The following is an 18,712-nucleotide window of genomic DNA, read 5'->3' as shown; positions in this document are numbered from 1 at the left end:
ATTTTCGGCAATTCAATTTCATTATCCTTTGCATGCGTATAGACTACACTATAATTATTTTAGCAAAGTAAGGGAAAGGATAATTATTACATTAGAAATCAATATGACTAATAAAATGTTATTTATGTAGGATTGTCATATTTCTTGCAAGTCAAACCGAGACACCCTCATTCAAAATAATCAACAATAATAAACCACTACATTTTTAATATATATTAAACGGGGCTTTTTAAAACAAAAAAGGTTGTCGAAACATACTTCTTGTCAAGCTTTTTATTAAAGAAAATTATATTCAAATATCATTTAAATGAAATAAAAACAGCTTTTCCTAAGCATAAAAAAATTACCAAGTTACTAATGTACAAGTAAATTATTAAACCAATATAGACATACGGGATTCAACTTTGGGATAGTGTCTGTGCTTCCACTTCCGCCATAATCCAGAGATTCCAAAGCAAGGTTCTACGAATGACAGTCGATGCTCCCTGGTATGTTCCTAATGAATATATACACAACGAACTTAACATAGAATTCATAAAATATGAAATAACGAAGAAATACACGACATACAAAGACAGACTAAAACTTCACCCAAACAAAATGGCAACCGAGCTACTTGACTGTAGATATGACGACACCAGACGACTTAAACGATTTACACCATCTGACATACCTGACAGACACGACAAATAATACATGTAAAGCAGTAAATAAGTATAAACAAATAAATTAGTATTATATAAAATAAATTAGATTTTGTAATAATAAATAAATGGAAGCATTCATTGGGATGTTTTCTTTACATGCCAATATCATAATAAAAAAATTATCTAAATGGTTATATATAGACAAATTGTAAATAAATAAATAAAAAAAATCTTTACTAGAGTAAAGATGTTAGAGCTACAGATCGACGTATTTTGAAGGATCGAAAAGTGGCAAAAATTAGTCTGACGAGTTTGATGAGCAATGGTGCTGAAACTATTAGTCTTGAACGAAGCTCTTATTGGGATAATAACTAGATTCATTTGCGAAAAGCCGCGTTCACGTTCACTTGAAAAAATGGGTATGGAATTCAGAGCATAATGTATTCAAACGCAATATTTTTTTAGGATGTCTTTTCAATAATGTATTCGCGAAATTTACGAATCATTTCTCTTTCGTTTATGGTAGTGTGATTGACATGTTCCTAAATTTCATCTATCCAAATAAATCATCTGAACATCAATATCTTCAGGCCAATACGTATCGAGTACGCGAGCCCATACTGCAAACTCGACATATTTTGTATCTAGCATCCATTTCTAAATTGACTCTTTCAGCGTGGAATAAAATGCTTTTAAATCAACAGGAGAATCATTAAAATGTCGTAGTTTGAAATGTACATCAGCTGCAAAATATTTATAATAGGGTCCAAAATCATAAATTGGGATACTTGCCCTCTTTTGAATTTGACCAGAAAAGTCCATGTGATTTAATGAAATACTATGAATTTTAATAAAATCAAAATATTAAGAAAAAACGACAATGACTGACTAAATTTTGCCCCCCTCTCCATGGGAAAAGCAGATATGGCATCCCTGATTTCAAACCAGAAATTCTCGGGTAATCCTTCAAAAAAAATGAAAACAAAACAATCTTGAATCTATCCCGAAAATATTTTTAAAAATGTGTCATTTCTGTGAAATCATATCGGAATACATTTTCACCAGTAGATACCAGTAAAAATATAATTTATCTGGTAAGTGATAGTAAAATTATATGATTTAAAATTTTCCATACGTAGTAATATATACGTTTACATACTTATCATTATTTACTTACATGCGATATATAAATGGTATATAAAAATTGAATTTTTCTGTAAAGTTAAATTTTCATTAGTGAAGTCCAAATACATTTTTACCAGTAGATACATATTTCTATTAGCGAAAATATAATTTAACTGATAAGCGCTAGTGTAACTATACGATGCTCTTAAATGTCTATGAAACTCTATTTGACAGTTATAAAACGTTCATTTTCTGTGCAAACCCAAACCTAACCTAATGGAAGTTCTAAAACTAATCATAGTTTTAGAACTTTCATTAAGTCAAGTTTAAAATATAAACTTAGCCATCTCAACTCTCAGGAGGAAATAAGTGGAATAAAAAGTACAGACAGACGTCGCACCTCGCACATTGCTTCAGAGTTTGTGTGCACTTCGATGTTATACTATGTTTTAAAAATATGATCCTTATCGATTTTAATACGGACTTGTGTATTCAAATCGAATTTTGCGCAATAGGAGGGGGCAAAAATAATTATCACTTCTCAGAAGTCAAAAATCCACGTCAAAAGTGATAAAATTGTTTCAAATCAATAACAATTTTCGGCGACGCATAATACATAACATAAATTTTATCAATAAATGATTTGAAATTTTCTTTACAACATCACTTACTGATAATTCTAATCTACGATTAGCACAATGCCAAACTATAATGGAAGGAAATTTCTGTCTGAAATTTTTTCACTCCACTTTTACATCCTATTATCACAGTAGCGCGATCGCATGCATCAGAAAAAAAATATTTTTTAAATTTACCATAAAAATCAAGACATTGGAGTAAGTATTCAAATATTTCTTTTGCAGCTACGTTTTCAAGTTCGATCAAGTCTAAAAATAAATTAATCCGTGAATTCATTTCAACACTGCCGATACAGCATAGAATATACACAGTGAGGGTGGTTTTTTTATAGTGGTTGATTCTGCAATTATCAATGATATTATATTTTTAAATTAAACATTTTCTTTATATACATTTTTTCTCATTACATCACTTATATGATGCACAATATTAATGATTGTTTGTTTATTGAATAAAAAATACCATCTATTTTAATTCCATTCAGTTATTGCAGATAAATTTTACTTCTAATTATAGAATGCTTGATTTTTCTTTGCTACTTTATATGCACTTTCAATTGTTTTTTTTTGCTGCTATTATTTTTTCGCGAGATTTGCAAACAGTTTTTAATCTTCCTTTTTTCGGTTTCAGAAAAAAATTTTAACGCTGCTTTGTTTGCAGCAGATTCTTCGAAAATTATCATTTCCATCATCGTTAATTTTTTGAGCAAGAATCGTTTTTTTATGTAATGACCAGCAATCCGACCAATCATATTGAGTTCGGATTGTTCATTATTTAAATATATGTTAGTGAACGGTGGACGAGGCACCACCGGCTGTTGTCTTCCCGTCGAGGTTAACCAAAATAATGTGTCATAAATAAATTTGAAAACGTGAGCAGAATCAAAAGCTTTAGTTGTTTTCCCCGAGAAAAATAAAATATCGATGCGCCCTTTTTTGTGTACCCTTCATTTGTGATTTGAACTGAATTCTAACCTGGAAATGTATTTATAACTTAGTTAAAAATAAATTTAGAGAAAATAATATTTTTCGATTTACGGTTAGTAAAAGTGATGCTATGGCCGAACGAAGATTTAAGAATAAATCGCAAGTTGACATAGCGTGCGCTTTGCCGCAGGGGCGTATGATTTGAATCGAGAAAATGAGACGATGGGGTGGCGTAGGAGGAGTCGGAAACGCCTCCGCTGGGATCGGGGGCCCCGGGGGCATACTGCGCAAAGGGGAACCGCCGCGGAAGCCCCAGCTGCTGGTCTTCGGTTACTCTTGTAAACTTTTCCGCGACGACGAGAGAGCGTTGTATGTAGATCAAGGGAAACATCTCATACCTTGCATGGGCGACGAAACCTTGAAAATCGACAGGTAAGCTCGTTTCGTATGTGCAGTGCGCAAATAAAACGCATTTATATAAACGTTAGACGTCATTGAAGATACGACGCTCGAGGCGCTCTTGGACCCAAAGAACTGGCCGCTGCCGAACGATGCGGCGAATCTTCCTTGGGCTGGGATCGGTTGAATCTGGAAGAGCTGCGAGCCGAAAAACTTTGCGACGAAGAACGATACAGAGCGCTGTATCGCGACGAAGACGAAGAAGAAATGTATAGAGGTGAATACTAAAACGTTAAAATACTTTTATTTATTTTTAATTATAATTTTAATCATAGAGGAAGAGCTGAAGAGACTTCATATGTCGCAAGGCGCTAGATACGGACAAGTGGAATTCAATTATGAAGAACAAGACGACTCTGAAAGTACAGAACAGGTTCAAAAAACGGAACCTAATTTGGAGGATGATGAACCGTTCGTGCCATCCGATGATTTTAAATTGCCCCAGGGAATGCCAATTGTAAGTTAATCATCATTAACACTTCTTTTAAATAATAGACGAAGACCATTACTTTTCAACACAAAATAATTGAAAACAATATATTTTTAAATTATATGACTAAATATAAAAAACATAATTTACTACTGGACACAATATTCAACAACGTCAATTGGTAAATTATGTTTAATTATAATGATTCAAATTTTTGTTAATGAATAAAACCACAATCACTAATATCAAACATCGAATGGCCTTTAAAATTAGCTTTTGTTGCAACTGGAGTTGATTGAGTCGCAAATCATATCAGGGTGCTATTTACATTTCTCATAATGTAAAAAATTACAAGTATTTGGGATACGAGCAAATTCATTTTTTTTAATTTGACTCGACATACGAAAACTATCATTAACACACTGCATAGCGGGCATTATTTCTCAAAATGCAATTACAACCTAACTTACAGAACCTATCTAGACGAAGGGCACTGAATATGTTGAGTGTATAACCCGATGAAAATAATCAAATACGGGATCCTGAACAGAATGGTCTGCCAAGTCAAAAGAGATTACATTTGCAATTTTAAATTGTATTCGGGTAAAGCTGCCGCTTTAGATACCACAATCTACGATTTGTTAACACCTTATTTAAATAAATGGTGTAATGTTTACGATTCAAAATTTGATGGTAATAGATAATACAGTAAACATCCCAATCACACAGTAAATTTAGGTGCGTGTAGTTAGGGGACTAGAAAATACTCATACAATTTTTGGCACTATGTACGTACGAATCAGGCGTGTGTGGTGAAATATCCTCCATTTGGCTAGCTCACACATAAAGTAACAGGTGCGAGTGAGAGAGGAGAGCATGCAGCTGCATGCTCTTATATGGGTGACCAGATGTCATTTTAAACCAGAGGTTCCTAAACTTTTTTGTCTCGTAGACCACTTATGTTTTTTGGTTTTGGGTAGACCCCCTGCTTGCTTGATATTGATTTTTTGCAAATTCATCAACTTCAAATGTGTTTTTGATAGCTGGTATCGTGCTACTCACTTTGAAAGATTTCTACTATCTGTGTACATGGATTATTCCATTCATTGAAAGCCAAAAATAAAGTCACCCACATTTACATCTCATGGATCCCCAATTTTATTTTTCACTGACATGGACCCCTTGCAGGTCGTCGTCGACCTCTAGGGGTCGATATATACCACTTTGAGAATCACGGTGGTATATCATTATGTGCAGGTTTTTACAAGTTCAAAATGTATTGCGACCACAAAGCGAATGCCTACATCCTACAACTTACACAATTTTATAAACATATATAGGTAATAATTTTTTTACTTCATAGGTACTTTTATAAATAATGTATATGTCTTTATTTTATAAGATTATAATGTAAGTAGATAGGTACTATCAGTGGTTGTTGAGATCCACTTCAGTGGACCCCCAAATTTTTTTTCGCTGACGTAGACCCATTGCAGATTATCATAGACCCCTGGGGGTCGATATAGACCATTCGCTTTGTGGTCGCAATACATTTTGAACTTGTAAAAACCTGCACATAATGATATACCACCGTGATTCTCAAAGTGGTCTATATCGACCCTTAGGGGTCGACGACGACCTGCAAGGCGTCCATATCAGTGAAAAATAAAATTGGGGATCCATGAGATGTAAATGTGGGTGACTTTATTTTTGGCTTTCAATGAATGCAATAATCCATGTACACAGATAGTAGAAATCTTTCAAAGTGAGTAGCACGATACCAGCTGTCAAAAACACATTTGAAGTTGATGAATTTGTAAAAAATCAATATCAAGCAAGCAGGGGGGTCTACTCAAAACCGAAAAACATGGCAAATGATCTACGAGACAAAAAAGTTTAGAGACCTCTGTTCTAGTCGATCTAAAATATTTATTTTTTCTCCTAAGAAAACAACTTTCTTTTCAAATTTGTTTTTCAAGGTTTGAGAACCCTAGGGGGATGACTTTGTAGCCAGTGAGAGTCAGGGTGGAACCTAATTAGAGTTTTATTACATTATATTTACAGTCCGTCCAGGATATGAACGCTCATCGAAACAGTATTGGTGAGAAATATAATAGGGTGAACGTGTGAAATTACATGTTCAATTATTTTTCCTTTTTTAATTTAATTCGTTGAGAAAAATGTAAAATATCACTTTCTTACTTATTTTATTTATTTATATACATATTTAACTCAAAAACATGATAGCAGTTTTGGAATCACCCTCCAGGTTGAATATCTGTTTAATATAATATTTAAAAAAATACCAATAGAATATCACAAGAATTGTTTTATTGATTAGAAAATTACATAACATGACAATAATTTATAATAAAAATATAACATATTATAATTTTTAATTCAATTTCCAACGTATGGTCACCCTACCATTAAAACAGCCCTGATTTATTATTGGTAATGTTCTCCAAACTGCCTATTGTCATGCAGCAAGCAGCATAAAAACGACTTTTAATGCTAAATGTTTTTGTTTACAGCCTGAGACAAAAAAACTAAATGCGATCATAGAAAAGACAGCTTCGTTCATCGCTTCGCAAGGAACGCAGATGGAGATTCTACTGAAGGCGAAGCAATCTGGAAATCCTCAATTTGAATTTCTATCGTTGGATTATCCTCTACACGCATATTACTGTTACTTGCTGACCGCGATCAAGGAAGGGCGATTTAAAACCAAGCAAGAAGATGCCGAAGGTTGATAAATAACTGAAACGAAATTCTTTAAAATCGAACGCTATCTTAACGCTCGTTTATATTCATAGAGAAACCAGAAGAAGACGACCACTATCTCCATCCTAGCCTGGCACCCATGTCTGTTGAATCGGTAGGTGATGATGTCCGAACAGTTTGATTTTAGACTATTAATTGAACTTTTATTCCTGTGATATTAAGACTATTGCTGTGATCTCTATTTCTGTGATTTGAATGTGGAGCGGCTCCCGACACTTAACGTCGGTAAAAATAAAAGGTTTTAAGTACGCATTTAAGGATCTTGTGTATATTTTTATGTTCCGACTAATGTTTATACACTTTTTTTTCTTAAATACTTAATAAAAAAATAATACTGACTGACACGTTTTCATGTTATTTCAAAGTTTATTACTTATGTCTTCTTATTTTTTGCAGGTTGTTTCGTTGTATTTTGGATATCACATCTCATGAAATCTTCATTCAATTTGATACTTCCAAACGAGTTTGAAAACATTTGATTTTACATTAGGGTAAATCTCGTTGTTAACGAACCGACTGAGGACGCTACGATATACATAATCCGGAATAATCTCCCTTTAACTTAATCGACATTTTTGCGATTGTCATGCGATTTAGCTTTATCACCAATTAATAATAAATAATAAAAAAATTTCCGTTAAATATTGACATAAATACAGTTTTCAAACTTTTTTAAAATTTAATGTTCCGGTATTGGAGTTCGCGTACGAGAAATGTGTACTGACGTTTGAATTTTTTTTCCTCTCATAGGCACCTTCTATTCCTAGTATTTCTTACAAACCGTCTGCCGATTGTGCTTATTCAATGCTCGTCAATGAGATTAAAGGCACAAAAGATCAAAATCAAGGAAAGACCGAAGAGGAAAAACCTCCCGTTGACACAGGGCTAGCGCCGCCAGGTACGGAAACGTATCCCATAACCGCCGAAGACTATTACAGCGCTGCCATAAATCAAGACTTCTCAAATGTACCGCCGGAAATGATGCAGATGTATCAAGCGCACGCTTACTATTCTGCGTATCATTCTGCATACAACTATACTGAAATCAGTAAAGCTCCCGTTATATACAAGAACTCGGAGGAGCAGTTCGAATCGAACGAAAATTATAATAAAGAAAACTATAATATCGCTATAAACTCTCCTAAACCGGAATCAGTTATTAAAAGTACTACTAATACTTTAAAACTAATTCATTATTCGGACAGCGAGAGCGATAGTGATTCTAGTTCAGGTATTAATTTATTTTATATTTTTGTTTTATTAGCGATTTTAATATTTACCTTATTTTAATAGGGAGCAATGGAGGATCGTCAAATAATCAGCTTCTCAAAATACCTCCGATTGATCAGCAAACGATCATCGATAAGATGGCTTCTTACGTCGCTAGAAATGGAAACGATTTTGAACAAATAGTTCGGATGAAAGGAGATCCTCGCTTTTCATTCTTGGATACTATTCACGAGTTTAATCCGTATTACAAGCATAAAAGGATGTTTTACGAGAGAGTCAATAGCAAATCGAAATGCGACCCAAATCAAGATGACAATATAGAATCCAATGATGAAAGTAATCAAACATCAGAAGATAAGAAGAATATTGGTGAGTTTATTATTTTAAAAAAATAATAAGGAATAGGCCATAAGCTGTGTTTAATCTGGACAATGGCACTTCGGCGATTTCATGCAAAAGAATTTGCTAAAATTGCTCACTTTTGTTATCAAACAAACCTTATAAATATTTCTATTCATTTTAGCTCCTGTATCGTTTTCAATAAAAAAAATGAAAGAGCCGGAACCAATTTTGCCAAAACCTGCTCTTCCGTATGAATCCAGCGAAGAAGATGGAGATAACGAAAACGCGGAAGGCAATAAAGAAGAAAAACTTGTCATAGAGACTGAAAAAATCGTTAAACCAGAAATCATCCCAGAAGTTCCTCCGCCTGTCAAGGAAATCATCACACCGCAAACATTAATAGATAGTCCAAAAGTAGAAAATAAGCCTTTCAACCATTTAATATATCAAATACAACCTAGCATTAAAGAGCAACAGACAGCAATATCTGCAAATGTCAGTAGTACAATTTCGACGTCTTCCACTAGAAGAAAGGATTCTGACAGACGCAATTCAAAGAAAAAGAGCAGAAGTCCATCTAGTCACCGTTTGGATCGTTTGGATCGTTCGGATCGTCCGGATCGAGATGAATATAAAAGAAAACGGAGGAAAAAGAGATATAGATCGTACGACGACGATAATCCGAATGACATTATAACCATTGATGAAGAAATGGAATCTAAGAATATGAATGAATACATTGATTTGACGGAAGAATGCGCCGATGATAAATATGATTCTAAAAGCAACAATGTCCAATTGGAACGGAAGAGAAAAGTAGCTGCTTTTCTCTCTTCGTTGAAATCGGTTCCTGCAGCTCCGATCGGACAACATAATACTTTAGCCAGTGCCATGGTATAATTTATATTTATATAAATGTGTATGTTATTATAGGTGAATCTATTAAGGAATACTGTTATTATTTTAGGTAAAAACTTTACATACACTTCAAAGTAAAGACGACGAATCCAATTCAAAGCGAAGGAGAAGAAGAGACAGTAGCAGTAATAGAAAATCGAAGAAAAGAAAATCTGACAGAAAACACAGTGAAAATTATGATCATGGTATGTTATCAACATATATATTGACACTGAATATATTTATGGTTTTTGGAAAATTATTAGTTATACTACATAAAATGAGACTAAATAACAAAAATCAATGTTACATACATAAATTATCTACTTGTGATTTTAATATTATTATTTTAGAAAATGAATCATGGAAACATAGGGATTCATATAGATCTAGAAGAGATGCTGATGGATATTATAAGAAATCAAAAAGAAGACGATCCAGCAGGGATAGGTAAATAAAAAAATATGATATATTAATTTAATTATTATAATGTTTTACTCATTCATTTTAAGGTCTCCTGATTATAAACGATCATCGCATAGTAAAAATTCACATAAAAATTCATCCAAAGAATCACCAAGGTATTATTATTTTTTTGTTACAAATACATATCTATCTTTTTTAAGCTATATGTACTAAATTGAAAGAAAATTCATAAAATAGTATACTAGATTATCAATTTTATAATAGTTTTGGGCATATCTTAATTCGATATTAACCCTTGTATTATATAATATATGCCTAAGAACCAAACTACTTTAGTTATCTTATTTAGAAAAATACAATCAATGGCATCATGAAAATGCTTAAACTCCATAAAGTAATGTTCAATCACTTGCGCAAACACTGACTTTTGATTGATTATTTTTGTTTCTTTGATATTTTTTCTTGGAATATAAATCTTCATTTGAAGTAATACAACTTTAACACGATTTTTTTAAAGTAAGAATAACATTTGTCTGATTATATAAGCATTCATTTTCTCCATATATATATGCAGGAAAAAAAATATAATAAAGGATGTCTAATGTTGATTCTATACATAATATGCACCTATCACATTTACAGATCTTTATCTCTAGAACTCTCTGTCGAAGAAGAGCAGTTGAGACTGAAGAAACTTGCCGAACGTAAACTGCTACAACGAGAAGAAGAGCTATCGACGACTTCTCTAAAGGAATTGGTCCGCGAAACAAGAAAAGAATTGTCAATAACTCAACCGATAAAAATGGCCGTGGACATTTTCGCAAATGATACGCTGACCGTTACAAAAACCGCATGTGCCTCTGACAATGACGATTGGGAGAAAGAAAGTAATGACGGAGATAAGCGCTCTCCGAAGAGCGATAGTTCATCACACAGTTCAAAATCATCAATCAGTTCATCTAAATGATTTTTTTAGATAAATTTTTAATAATATACCTGTATGTATATATAGATATTTTTTGTCACTTTAAGATATTGTAATAAATGAGTTTATTTAAATTAATGTCATTTCCTTTTTAAACCACATTATCATTTTTTTATAATTTATTTATCTTCATGTTTATTTTGCAATATGAACAGAATTGTAGATACAAAGCTGTATTTCAGTTTATCGTTATATAAAAAAAGGATATAACAGTTAATAAATCATATCCTGTCACGTTACAGCACGATTATTATGTGGAGTGCATTATTTATATTATTTATTTAGTGCATTATTATTATTAATGATAAAATAGTAAAACACGTTTCAGTCACATTTCAAAGCATCCTAAAGAAAATAATATTGGGTCAATCGATGTGAACTGAGAGTTTATCAAGAGTCAATGGAAAACTTTGCCGTACCATCTTTGTGCATAAGAACAGTTATTTGCAAAATGTTTATTATCAACTGCACTAAAAAAAAGTCACTCCTAGGCAAGTAATACGTAAGCAACTATGATTTTTCTTAATATAATATCTATCTTTAATGAGATAAGAAAATGTAATGTTATATTTTAAGAAAATGCGTATAATTTTTAATTAGTAAATATTTAGTATAAGATTTGCCGAAATATACCATTAAAAAACTTTTAATCGTGTGATAAGGACAAATGCGTGTATATTTTTTGTGATAATAATTATTTTACGTTAAAATACTATAGGAATAATCTATATATTTTAATCAGTTATATACATACATAAAATAAATTAAGGCGGGTCGTATTATTAAAACTTCTTATCTATGTTCGGGGAAATTTTTTTTGCAGTTTTGTTTATCTTGGCTGCTATCAAATAATGCAATAAGTTGATCCATTTTTAATTGGTACTCAAAGCTAACAATTGATGAAGCACTTGAAGATTGAATAGAATACGCATCGGCTAAGAAATCATATTAGATCATGTCGCCAAATTCAGGCTTGCTATAGTGCTGAACAGAAAACTCCTTGAAAGTATAAAAATACTCGCGATCTTCAGATCAAAGTCATCTAAAGAAGAATGATAATTTTGGTTTGGTCATCATTACTCACGTGGCAATTGCTCACACGAACATTGGTAACAAGGTAACTTCTCACAACAAAAATTGTTCACAAATCGATCGCAAAATTAACAAGACACAAGCAAAATCAATTGAATGAAATTAGATATTAATAAATATTTATACACAATTTTTTTAAATAATAATGTGGCAATTAGGTATTTTTAATTTAAAAATCGAAAGCATATGGATAATTTTAATTATGAAAGCTGCTGATTTGTTAAACTAAATATAGCAATGAACGGTGATAGATATGAGCAAATTAATGCAATGTATTTAATTATTATACAAGAAATATGTTTTTTTAACCTACACCATAATTCGCAACTACTCTGAAAAGTGACTTGTAAGTGATCGATTTGTGACCAATTTTCGCGTGAACAATATCCTGTGACCAATGTTCGTCTGACCAGTTGTCATGCGAGCAATAGTTCACTCACCAAAATTTTATATAAAAATATTTTTTTTAAATAAATAGTAACGTAAAAGTAATAAATACTTTAAAATATGAAGCAAACTAAATGTGTAAATAAATAATTTAATAATAAAAACTTATTATATTATGTTTACTCCTCAGTATATCTTACGAATGCGTACATATTTTTGTTTTATTTTATTATAAATAAGAACTATAACATAAACATGTGCGAATACACTGACGTCTAACACTTTATCTGATATAAACAGCGCATATTATTAATGTTGAGTATGGTGCTTTATGAAATTATCACATTCTCGCACAAGCCATCGATTCAGGCGGTTGTTCAGAACTGGGGCTCTGCTACTCGTTATAAAACACCACCATGTCTCCAATAGCTGTATGTATTGCTGTAATATTTTTTTTTTATAATAGTAAATTTATTCATATTTTCTGATAATTAAAATAACTAACATATTTTGCCCTTTTTATTTTTTTAATAAAACTATTACTTGAGCTGTAAGTTCTTGTAAAACAATTTCCGAAATTGAAAATTATTTATATTTTTTTAATTATTAGTTAATTTATCTCTTCACATTAAATCGGTCATATATTAAATTTATTAGTTAAAAACTAGTTATTCTAATAATTGTAATGGTTTTCAAATTTTAAAATTCGCAAAAAATTACCCTTATTCTTAAAACAGCTTTACAATATTAATCGTTTTAATTCCACCCTATTTATCATGGGTTATGCAAAAAATCGCTAAATTAAACCTTTACCAATGATGTTTAATTTAAAAAAATCGAATTTCGACAGATTTGTTAGAAAATATAAACATAAATTTTATTTGAGTATACTAATTTGTACGTATAAAATATTTTAATAGAATTTTAACAAATTTCTTAAAAAAATTACATTTCTGACTATGTACCTGTTTTTTTTCGCTCATCTGGCCGGGTCCCTCCAATACCACGCCTCTTTCGAGCGCATAATAGAATATGTTCTTGTAAACTGATATATTATATATAGTCGCATTGAAAAGTTCAATATACAGCAAATGCATTATTTTAAAGTTTAACAAATTTCACCTATAATAAAAAAATATTTAGTTTTAAAAATAGTTAAAAAATCGGGTTGTACATTTCTTAAATTTTAACGATGTTATTTTATTTTGTATTAACAAATTTAAAAAATCTTGTCTTGGAAATGATAGTTCAAGCGTTAAATTAAGAAAGAAAGATTTTAAAAATATAGAATCATTTTCAGATTACTATCGAATTAACGATGTAATATATGGTATAATGTATTCGATTCTTTCCTAAATAATGAAATCAAAGTAGCAAATACCGATATATCAGATTTCTGAAACAAAAGGGTTAAAAAAATTCAATTGAAACTGCTACCTTTCTTAATCTGTTTTGTTCAAAGAATGAAGCTTGACTCAAAAATCGTAAAAATTTGGTTCAACTCAATACAAAAATTGCGTATCACAATCCTCGATAGGATCTGTGATACATGTTTTGGTTTTTTAAATTCAAACGTAGCCCAAAATGATAGATTGCACATTGAAAAAAAGTCTGACGAAATGCCAAAAAATAATTTAATAACCGATAACAATGAACTGGGTTTAACTCTTTTTAAGTTTTTCAGAAAAAGTTCTTAGAGTTACTATAAAATTATATTATATGATTATATCAGATTTTTCCAATATATTTTTTATTTTATATTAAAAGATTCATATGTGAATGGTGCAAGGTAATAGGAGTGTATTTTATGTTCAATAGAATACTTTTAAAATAGCCCAAGGAATTGTTTAAGTTATATTCATTTTAAATTTTTTTAAATTATTCTCAATATATCACACAAATTAGATTTCGTCAGATCAAGTTTTGTATCAATTAGGCCACTGGAGATTTATTAATTGCTGATGTTAAACAACATTTGTATAATTAAAGCTCGCTTTGCTCATTATATTTTCTTATAATTGAGAGATAATCCAAAGTAGTCGTAAAAAGGGAAAAAATCATCATTTTATCACATTATTTCATTTTAGTATTTTATTATCATTTTTCAAATATATCTTTTATGTTTTATATTTGTTTCATTTTAATATGTTTGACCATTGTTACGCATTGGGATAACCTGTTAGGTCATGATAGTTATGATAGTAAATAAATAAATTAATTGATAATTTAAATCTTCATAGCTCTGTTTACAATACATTTTTCGACTCATTTAACTGTTATTAATTTGTATAATGTGTTCATTTGAATGAGGACCTGAAACTTAGTATATTGAATAAAATAATTAATTTTCGACCAAAATCTTAGTTAACATATTCTTGCTATAATAAAATAAAAACTATATGTATGTAAAAAATTATTCATTTTTTTGTTTTAAATAATTTGAGAGATTAAACATACGTACAGTTTCAATAGCTACCCGAACATAATTATTATGTATTAAAGTATTACAGATACAAGGAGTAATATGTAATTAAAATATAATATATAAAAAAATTTTTTAGATAAATAATATAATTTTATCGCTACTCTCATTTACCAATTTTATCAACTATTTCAATTACAGTTTCCTGTAATTTATCATCCTTATTGTAGCATTTTTTCACAATCCTTTAAATATACCTTATCAATGAGATAAAAGAACATTTCCTAATACGTAGATAATTTTTTGATAAACATTTTTTTTACATTTGTATATCATTTAAGGAAAAAGAGTTGGTGAACATATTAGATCCATCTCAAATTTTACGCCCTGAGATTGTATACAATGGCAAACCCATCAACGCTTTTCGAGATTACAGCATTGACAATAATGATCCGATTAAAGTGAGAATTCACAATACTTACAAAGCAATGCATACACATCAAACCGTTGATTTTGTGAGAGGTAAATATTCAACATGCAAAATAATAAATTAACCGTAAATTAAAATTAATATTATAATTAATAAATAGAAAAAATGGAGAAATGGTTGAAATTTAATCATTTCAAATCGACTATCAAAGAAGCTCTGATCAAACTCAACGATCTCGTAGACGAATCTGATCCGGATACTGACGTTCCAAATATTGTGCATGCATTCCAAACTGCCGAACGCATAAGAGCTGATTACCCGGGTATGGATTGGTTCCATCTCACTGGTCTAATCCACGATTTGGGAAAGGTATTTTATTTTCTTATAATATATTTATATACTTTATTGAGGAGGATGTTTTTAGATCATGGCGTTCCATTCAGAACCTCAGTGGTGCGTCGTCGGAGATACGTTTGTGGTAGGCTGTGAATGGGCACCGTCGATAGTGTATCGTGAAAGCAGTTTTGTTGATAACCCTGATGGAAATGACGCTCGCTACAAGTAAGACTTTCAAAATAATCAATTAACTTAAATACATATTTATTAATATATGTTTCAGTTCTAAATGTGGCATGTACAAAGAAAACTGCGGGCTTGATAATATTACACTATCTTGGGGTCATGACGAATACCTTTACCGGGTTTTGAAACACAATAGAGCGAAGCTGCCTGAAGCTGCATTTTCAATGATAAGGTAGGCTATACAATATTCAATTAAATGTCTTCTTTATATTGCCAGTTTGAATAATACCGTCACAATTTCTAGTCAGTATTGTTGATATGTTTATATTAAGCTGAAGAGGCAAATTGTAACCTGTATAAAAATTATTTGGTAGCGATTATGAGTCATTGTTTCCACTGACATTTTTAGTAAGTGTCATATGTTTTGACTATATCATGAAGTTGGTTGTTATGTTTAAAGGGAATAAAATTTATTTTATGCCTAATTATGCCTAAGCATATGGAACCATAATAACTACTCGTATAAAGTATAAATCTAAAAAATATATGTTTTCTTTAATAAATAGGCAAATTATGATCAAAATATACAAAAATTTGTGCTGCGCGTCCAAATGTACCTCTACATTTTCTGTATAAATAAGAAAAATACCCTTTATTCAAGATTTTATTTTGTAAAATAATATTAAGAAATATTGCAATATAATAGCTTAAATGTAGAGTAGCTCATTCATATTATGTATTCCTGTAAATATGTATATATATTTTGATTTTAAAATGCTTCTTTTGAAAATCTATAAATTTATTTTATGGCAGTTCTTCTAGGCCAGTGATACATCATTATCTTTTTATGTGTATTATTTAAAATTGTGATAGTATTATGTTTTTAATTAATTAGTTATTATCTAATTAATTAATAAGAATATACCAAATATCTAATCTTTTGACCTTTCATGTATAAATCAACTTTTAACCTAAATTTTAAACTTTAATGTTTTTAGATACCATTCATTTTATCCGTGGCATGCTGGCGGTGATTATAAACATTTAACTAACCACAAGGATGATGAAAAGTTGAAATGGGTATTGCAATTCAAGTGAGTGATATATAATATAATATATATTTTTTTAATAAACATTTTCTTATTAATAATTTTTTTTATAGCAAATATGATCTGTACTCGAAGAGTGAAGATATTCCAGATATTGAATCTTTGTGGCCATATTACGAAAATTTGATTGATAAATATATACCAGGAGTTCTCGAATGGTGATTTAATATTTAATAATAATTAGCATAGTATATAGTATAAATACACAAGTACATATTAACAAATTATTTTATATTATTATATATATTATATCTTATTTTTATCACTGAAATATATTTTATTATAAGTAGTTTTAATGTAAATTTATATATTTAAAATAAATAAAGGTTATCTGTAATTATTTTGATTTAAATTAAATAACTGGATCTATATATATATATATATATTGTATATATAATATATACAGCAGGCGCGGACGGTGAAATATTTTGAGAGATAAGGGCATGCGGTCAGCATGCCCTTATAACTCACTCACTCTGTCACTTAACACGCGAGCGATCGTGAGGGAAAGTATCTCACCGCCCGCGCCTGTTATACAGCCTTGGCCATAATAATGGGGCACCCCTTAAAATTGTACGTAACTCTTTATAAGTGCATAGTCTGACCGAAATATTTTAGCAGAACCGTAATTTTGAAAACTAAACAAAGGAATTTGCGATTTTTTATTATTCACTTGAATTTTAAAATGGGACTGCAGGTCTTTTTGTTGTCTGGCCTAAGCGACCGTTATGTTCAGTTGCGTGTTCGCCCTTTATTTGTCGTTACAATTTTTTTATTTAATAATTTAATTTGAATATTATATAAACATTTAAAAAAGGCGATTTAACCCTTTCCGGCATAGTGGTTGCACGGTGAGACCACCTCTTTGGGATTTTTTTCCGCGACTTGCATTCATATCTACGGATGAAACCATCAATGTGGACTTGGCCTATTACCTCCTCTAACCAAATTTTAGAGCGACATCGTCGATGGTCATTCTCGCTCGGGTGTGACACATCATTTCTTATTTTGACTTTTTTGCTGTGACATATTTCTAAAGTGCATATTTCGGGTTATTTTTTTTCGTTTATATCTTTTTACCGTATCAACATAGGTAAGTTAGTTTTTAAATATACATTATATGAAATGTATAGATTTGGAACATATAATAATTTGAATATATTTTTGTATATTTCATACATTTATTTACTCTAATATTTACATTATTTTTTTTTTTTTTTCAATATTTAAAATTTTTTTTTTTCAAATATTTTTTTTACTTAATTTAAACATATCTAAGGCAATTTTTTAAATATATTCTGCTAAAAAAACCCAAAAATTCTAGCTGCATCTGTTCGTGTGCCGCAAAGGGGTAAGTGAAGATAAAAGAGCGAATACAATTTTATTGCATTCACAAGGACTGAATCAATCATAAATTAGTAAATACATTAATTGTTCAGAAGGAAGACCGAATGTTCTTCAAAAATCGGTAAAAAACGTTTTCAAAGCTGGCTGTTGAAGTATCTGCAAGCTGAGGGACATCTATTTTTCGCGGACGGTGAGAAGAAAGCTCAACGATGTGTTACTCAGTTTTTGGAACCCCTGGTATAACAGTACACGTGCGTCGAAGAGTTGGAGAAGAATATCTAGCTGATTGCGTAGTACCCAAAGTCAAATATTGTAGCAGAAGCGTTAAAGAAAGGTGTTGACGTTACCGTCCGATTCTAGCAAGAAAACGCTCCTTGCCATTCTTCGCTAAAAAGCAGGGGTTGGTTTGCGTCAAAGGATTTGACGCTATAACACATTTATTGGGGTGCCCCATTATTATGGCCAAGCCTGTATATATTAGAATAGTGATTTAAGGATAATAAAACATAAAAC

General features: G+C 30.8%; 2 protein-coding genes across 2 annotated transcripts; both read left to right on the top strand.

Moving 5' to 3' along the window:
• Positions 1–3,485: 3,485 nt before the first annotated feature.
• On the top strand, positions 3,486–10,964 carry su(w[a]) (suppressor of white-apricot). The gene is made up of 12 exons (XM_088197603.1): positions 3,486–3,769; positions 3,838–4,013; positions 4,072–4,253; positions 6,761–6,974; positions 7,043–7,104; positions 7,761–8,241; positions 8,304–8,609; positions 8,764–9,476; positions 9,550–9,685; positions 9,833–9,929; positions 9,992–10,060; positions 10,548–10,964. The coding sequence occupies exons 1-12, from the start codon at positions 3,552–3,554 to the stop codon at positions 10,870–10,872; spliced, it is 2,979 nt and encodes a 992-aa protein (XP_088053729.1). The 5' UTR covers positions 3,486–3,551; the 3' UTR covers positions 10,873–10,964.
• Positions 10,965–12,662: 1,698 nt separating this feature from the next.
• Miox (Myo-inositol oxygenase) lies at positions 12,663–17,190 on the top strand. The gene is made up of 7 exons (XM_088197671.1): positions 12,663–12,800; positions 15,133–15,313; positions 15,382–15,590; positions 15,646–15,782; positions 15,841–15,975; positions 16,742–16,837; positions 16,906–17,190. Exons 1-7 carry the CDS (start codon positions 12,786–12,788, stop codon positions 17,012–17,014), a joined length of 882 nt encoding a protein of 293 aa, XP_088053797.1. The 5' UTR covers positions 12,663–12,785; the 3' UTR covers positions 17,015–17,190.
• Positions 17,191–18,712: the final 1,522 nt, after the last annotated feature.

This window comes from Plectrocnemia conspersa, unplaced genomic scaffold (genome assembly GCF_051122295.1).
Source record: "Plectrocnemia conspersa isolate PC_06_02 unplaced genomic scaffold, ASM5112229v1 ptg000011l, whole genome shotgun sequence".
Classification (NCBI taxonomy): Eukaryota; Metazoa; Arthropoda; class Insecta; order Trichoptera; family Polycentropodidae; genus Plectrocnemia; species Plectrocnemia conspersa.
Note: the sequence above shows the minus strand (reverse complement) of the source record. Positions and strands in the feature narration are given on the sequence as shown.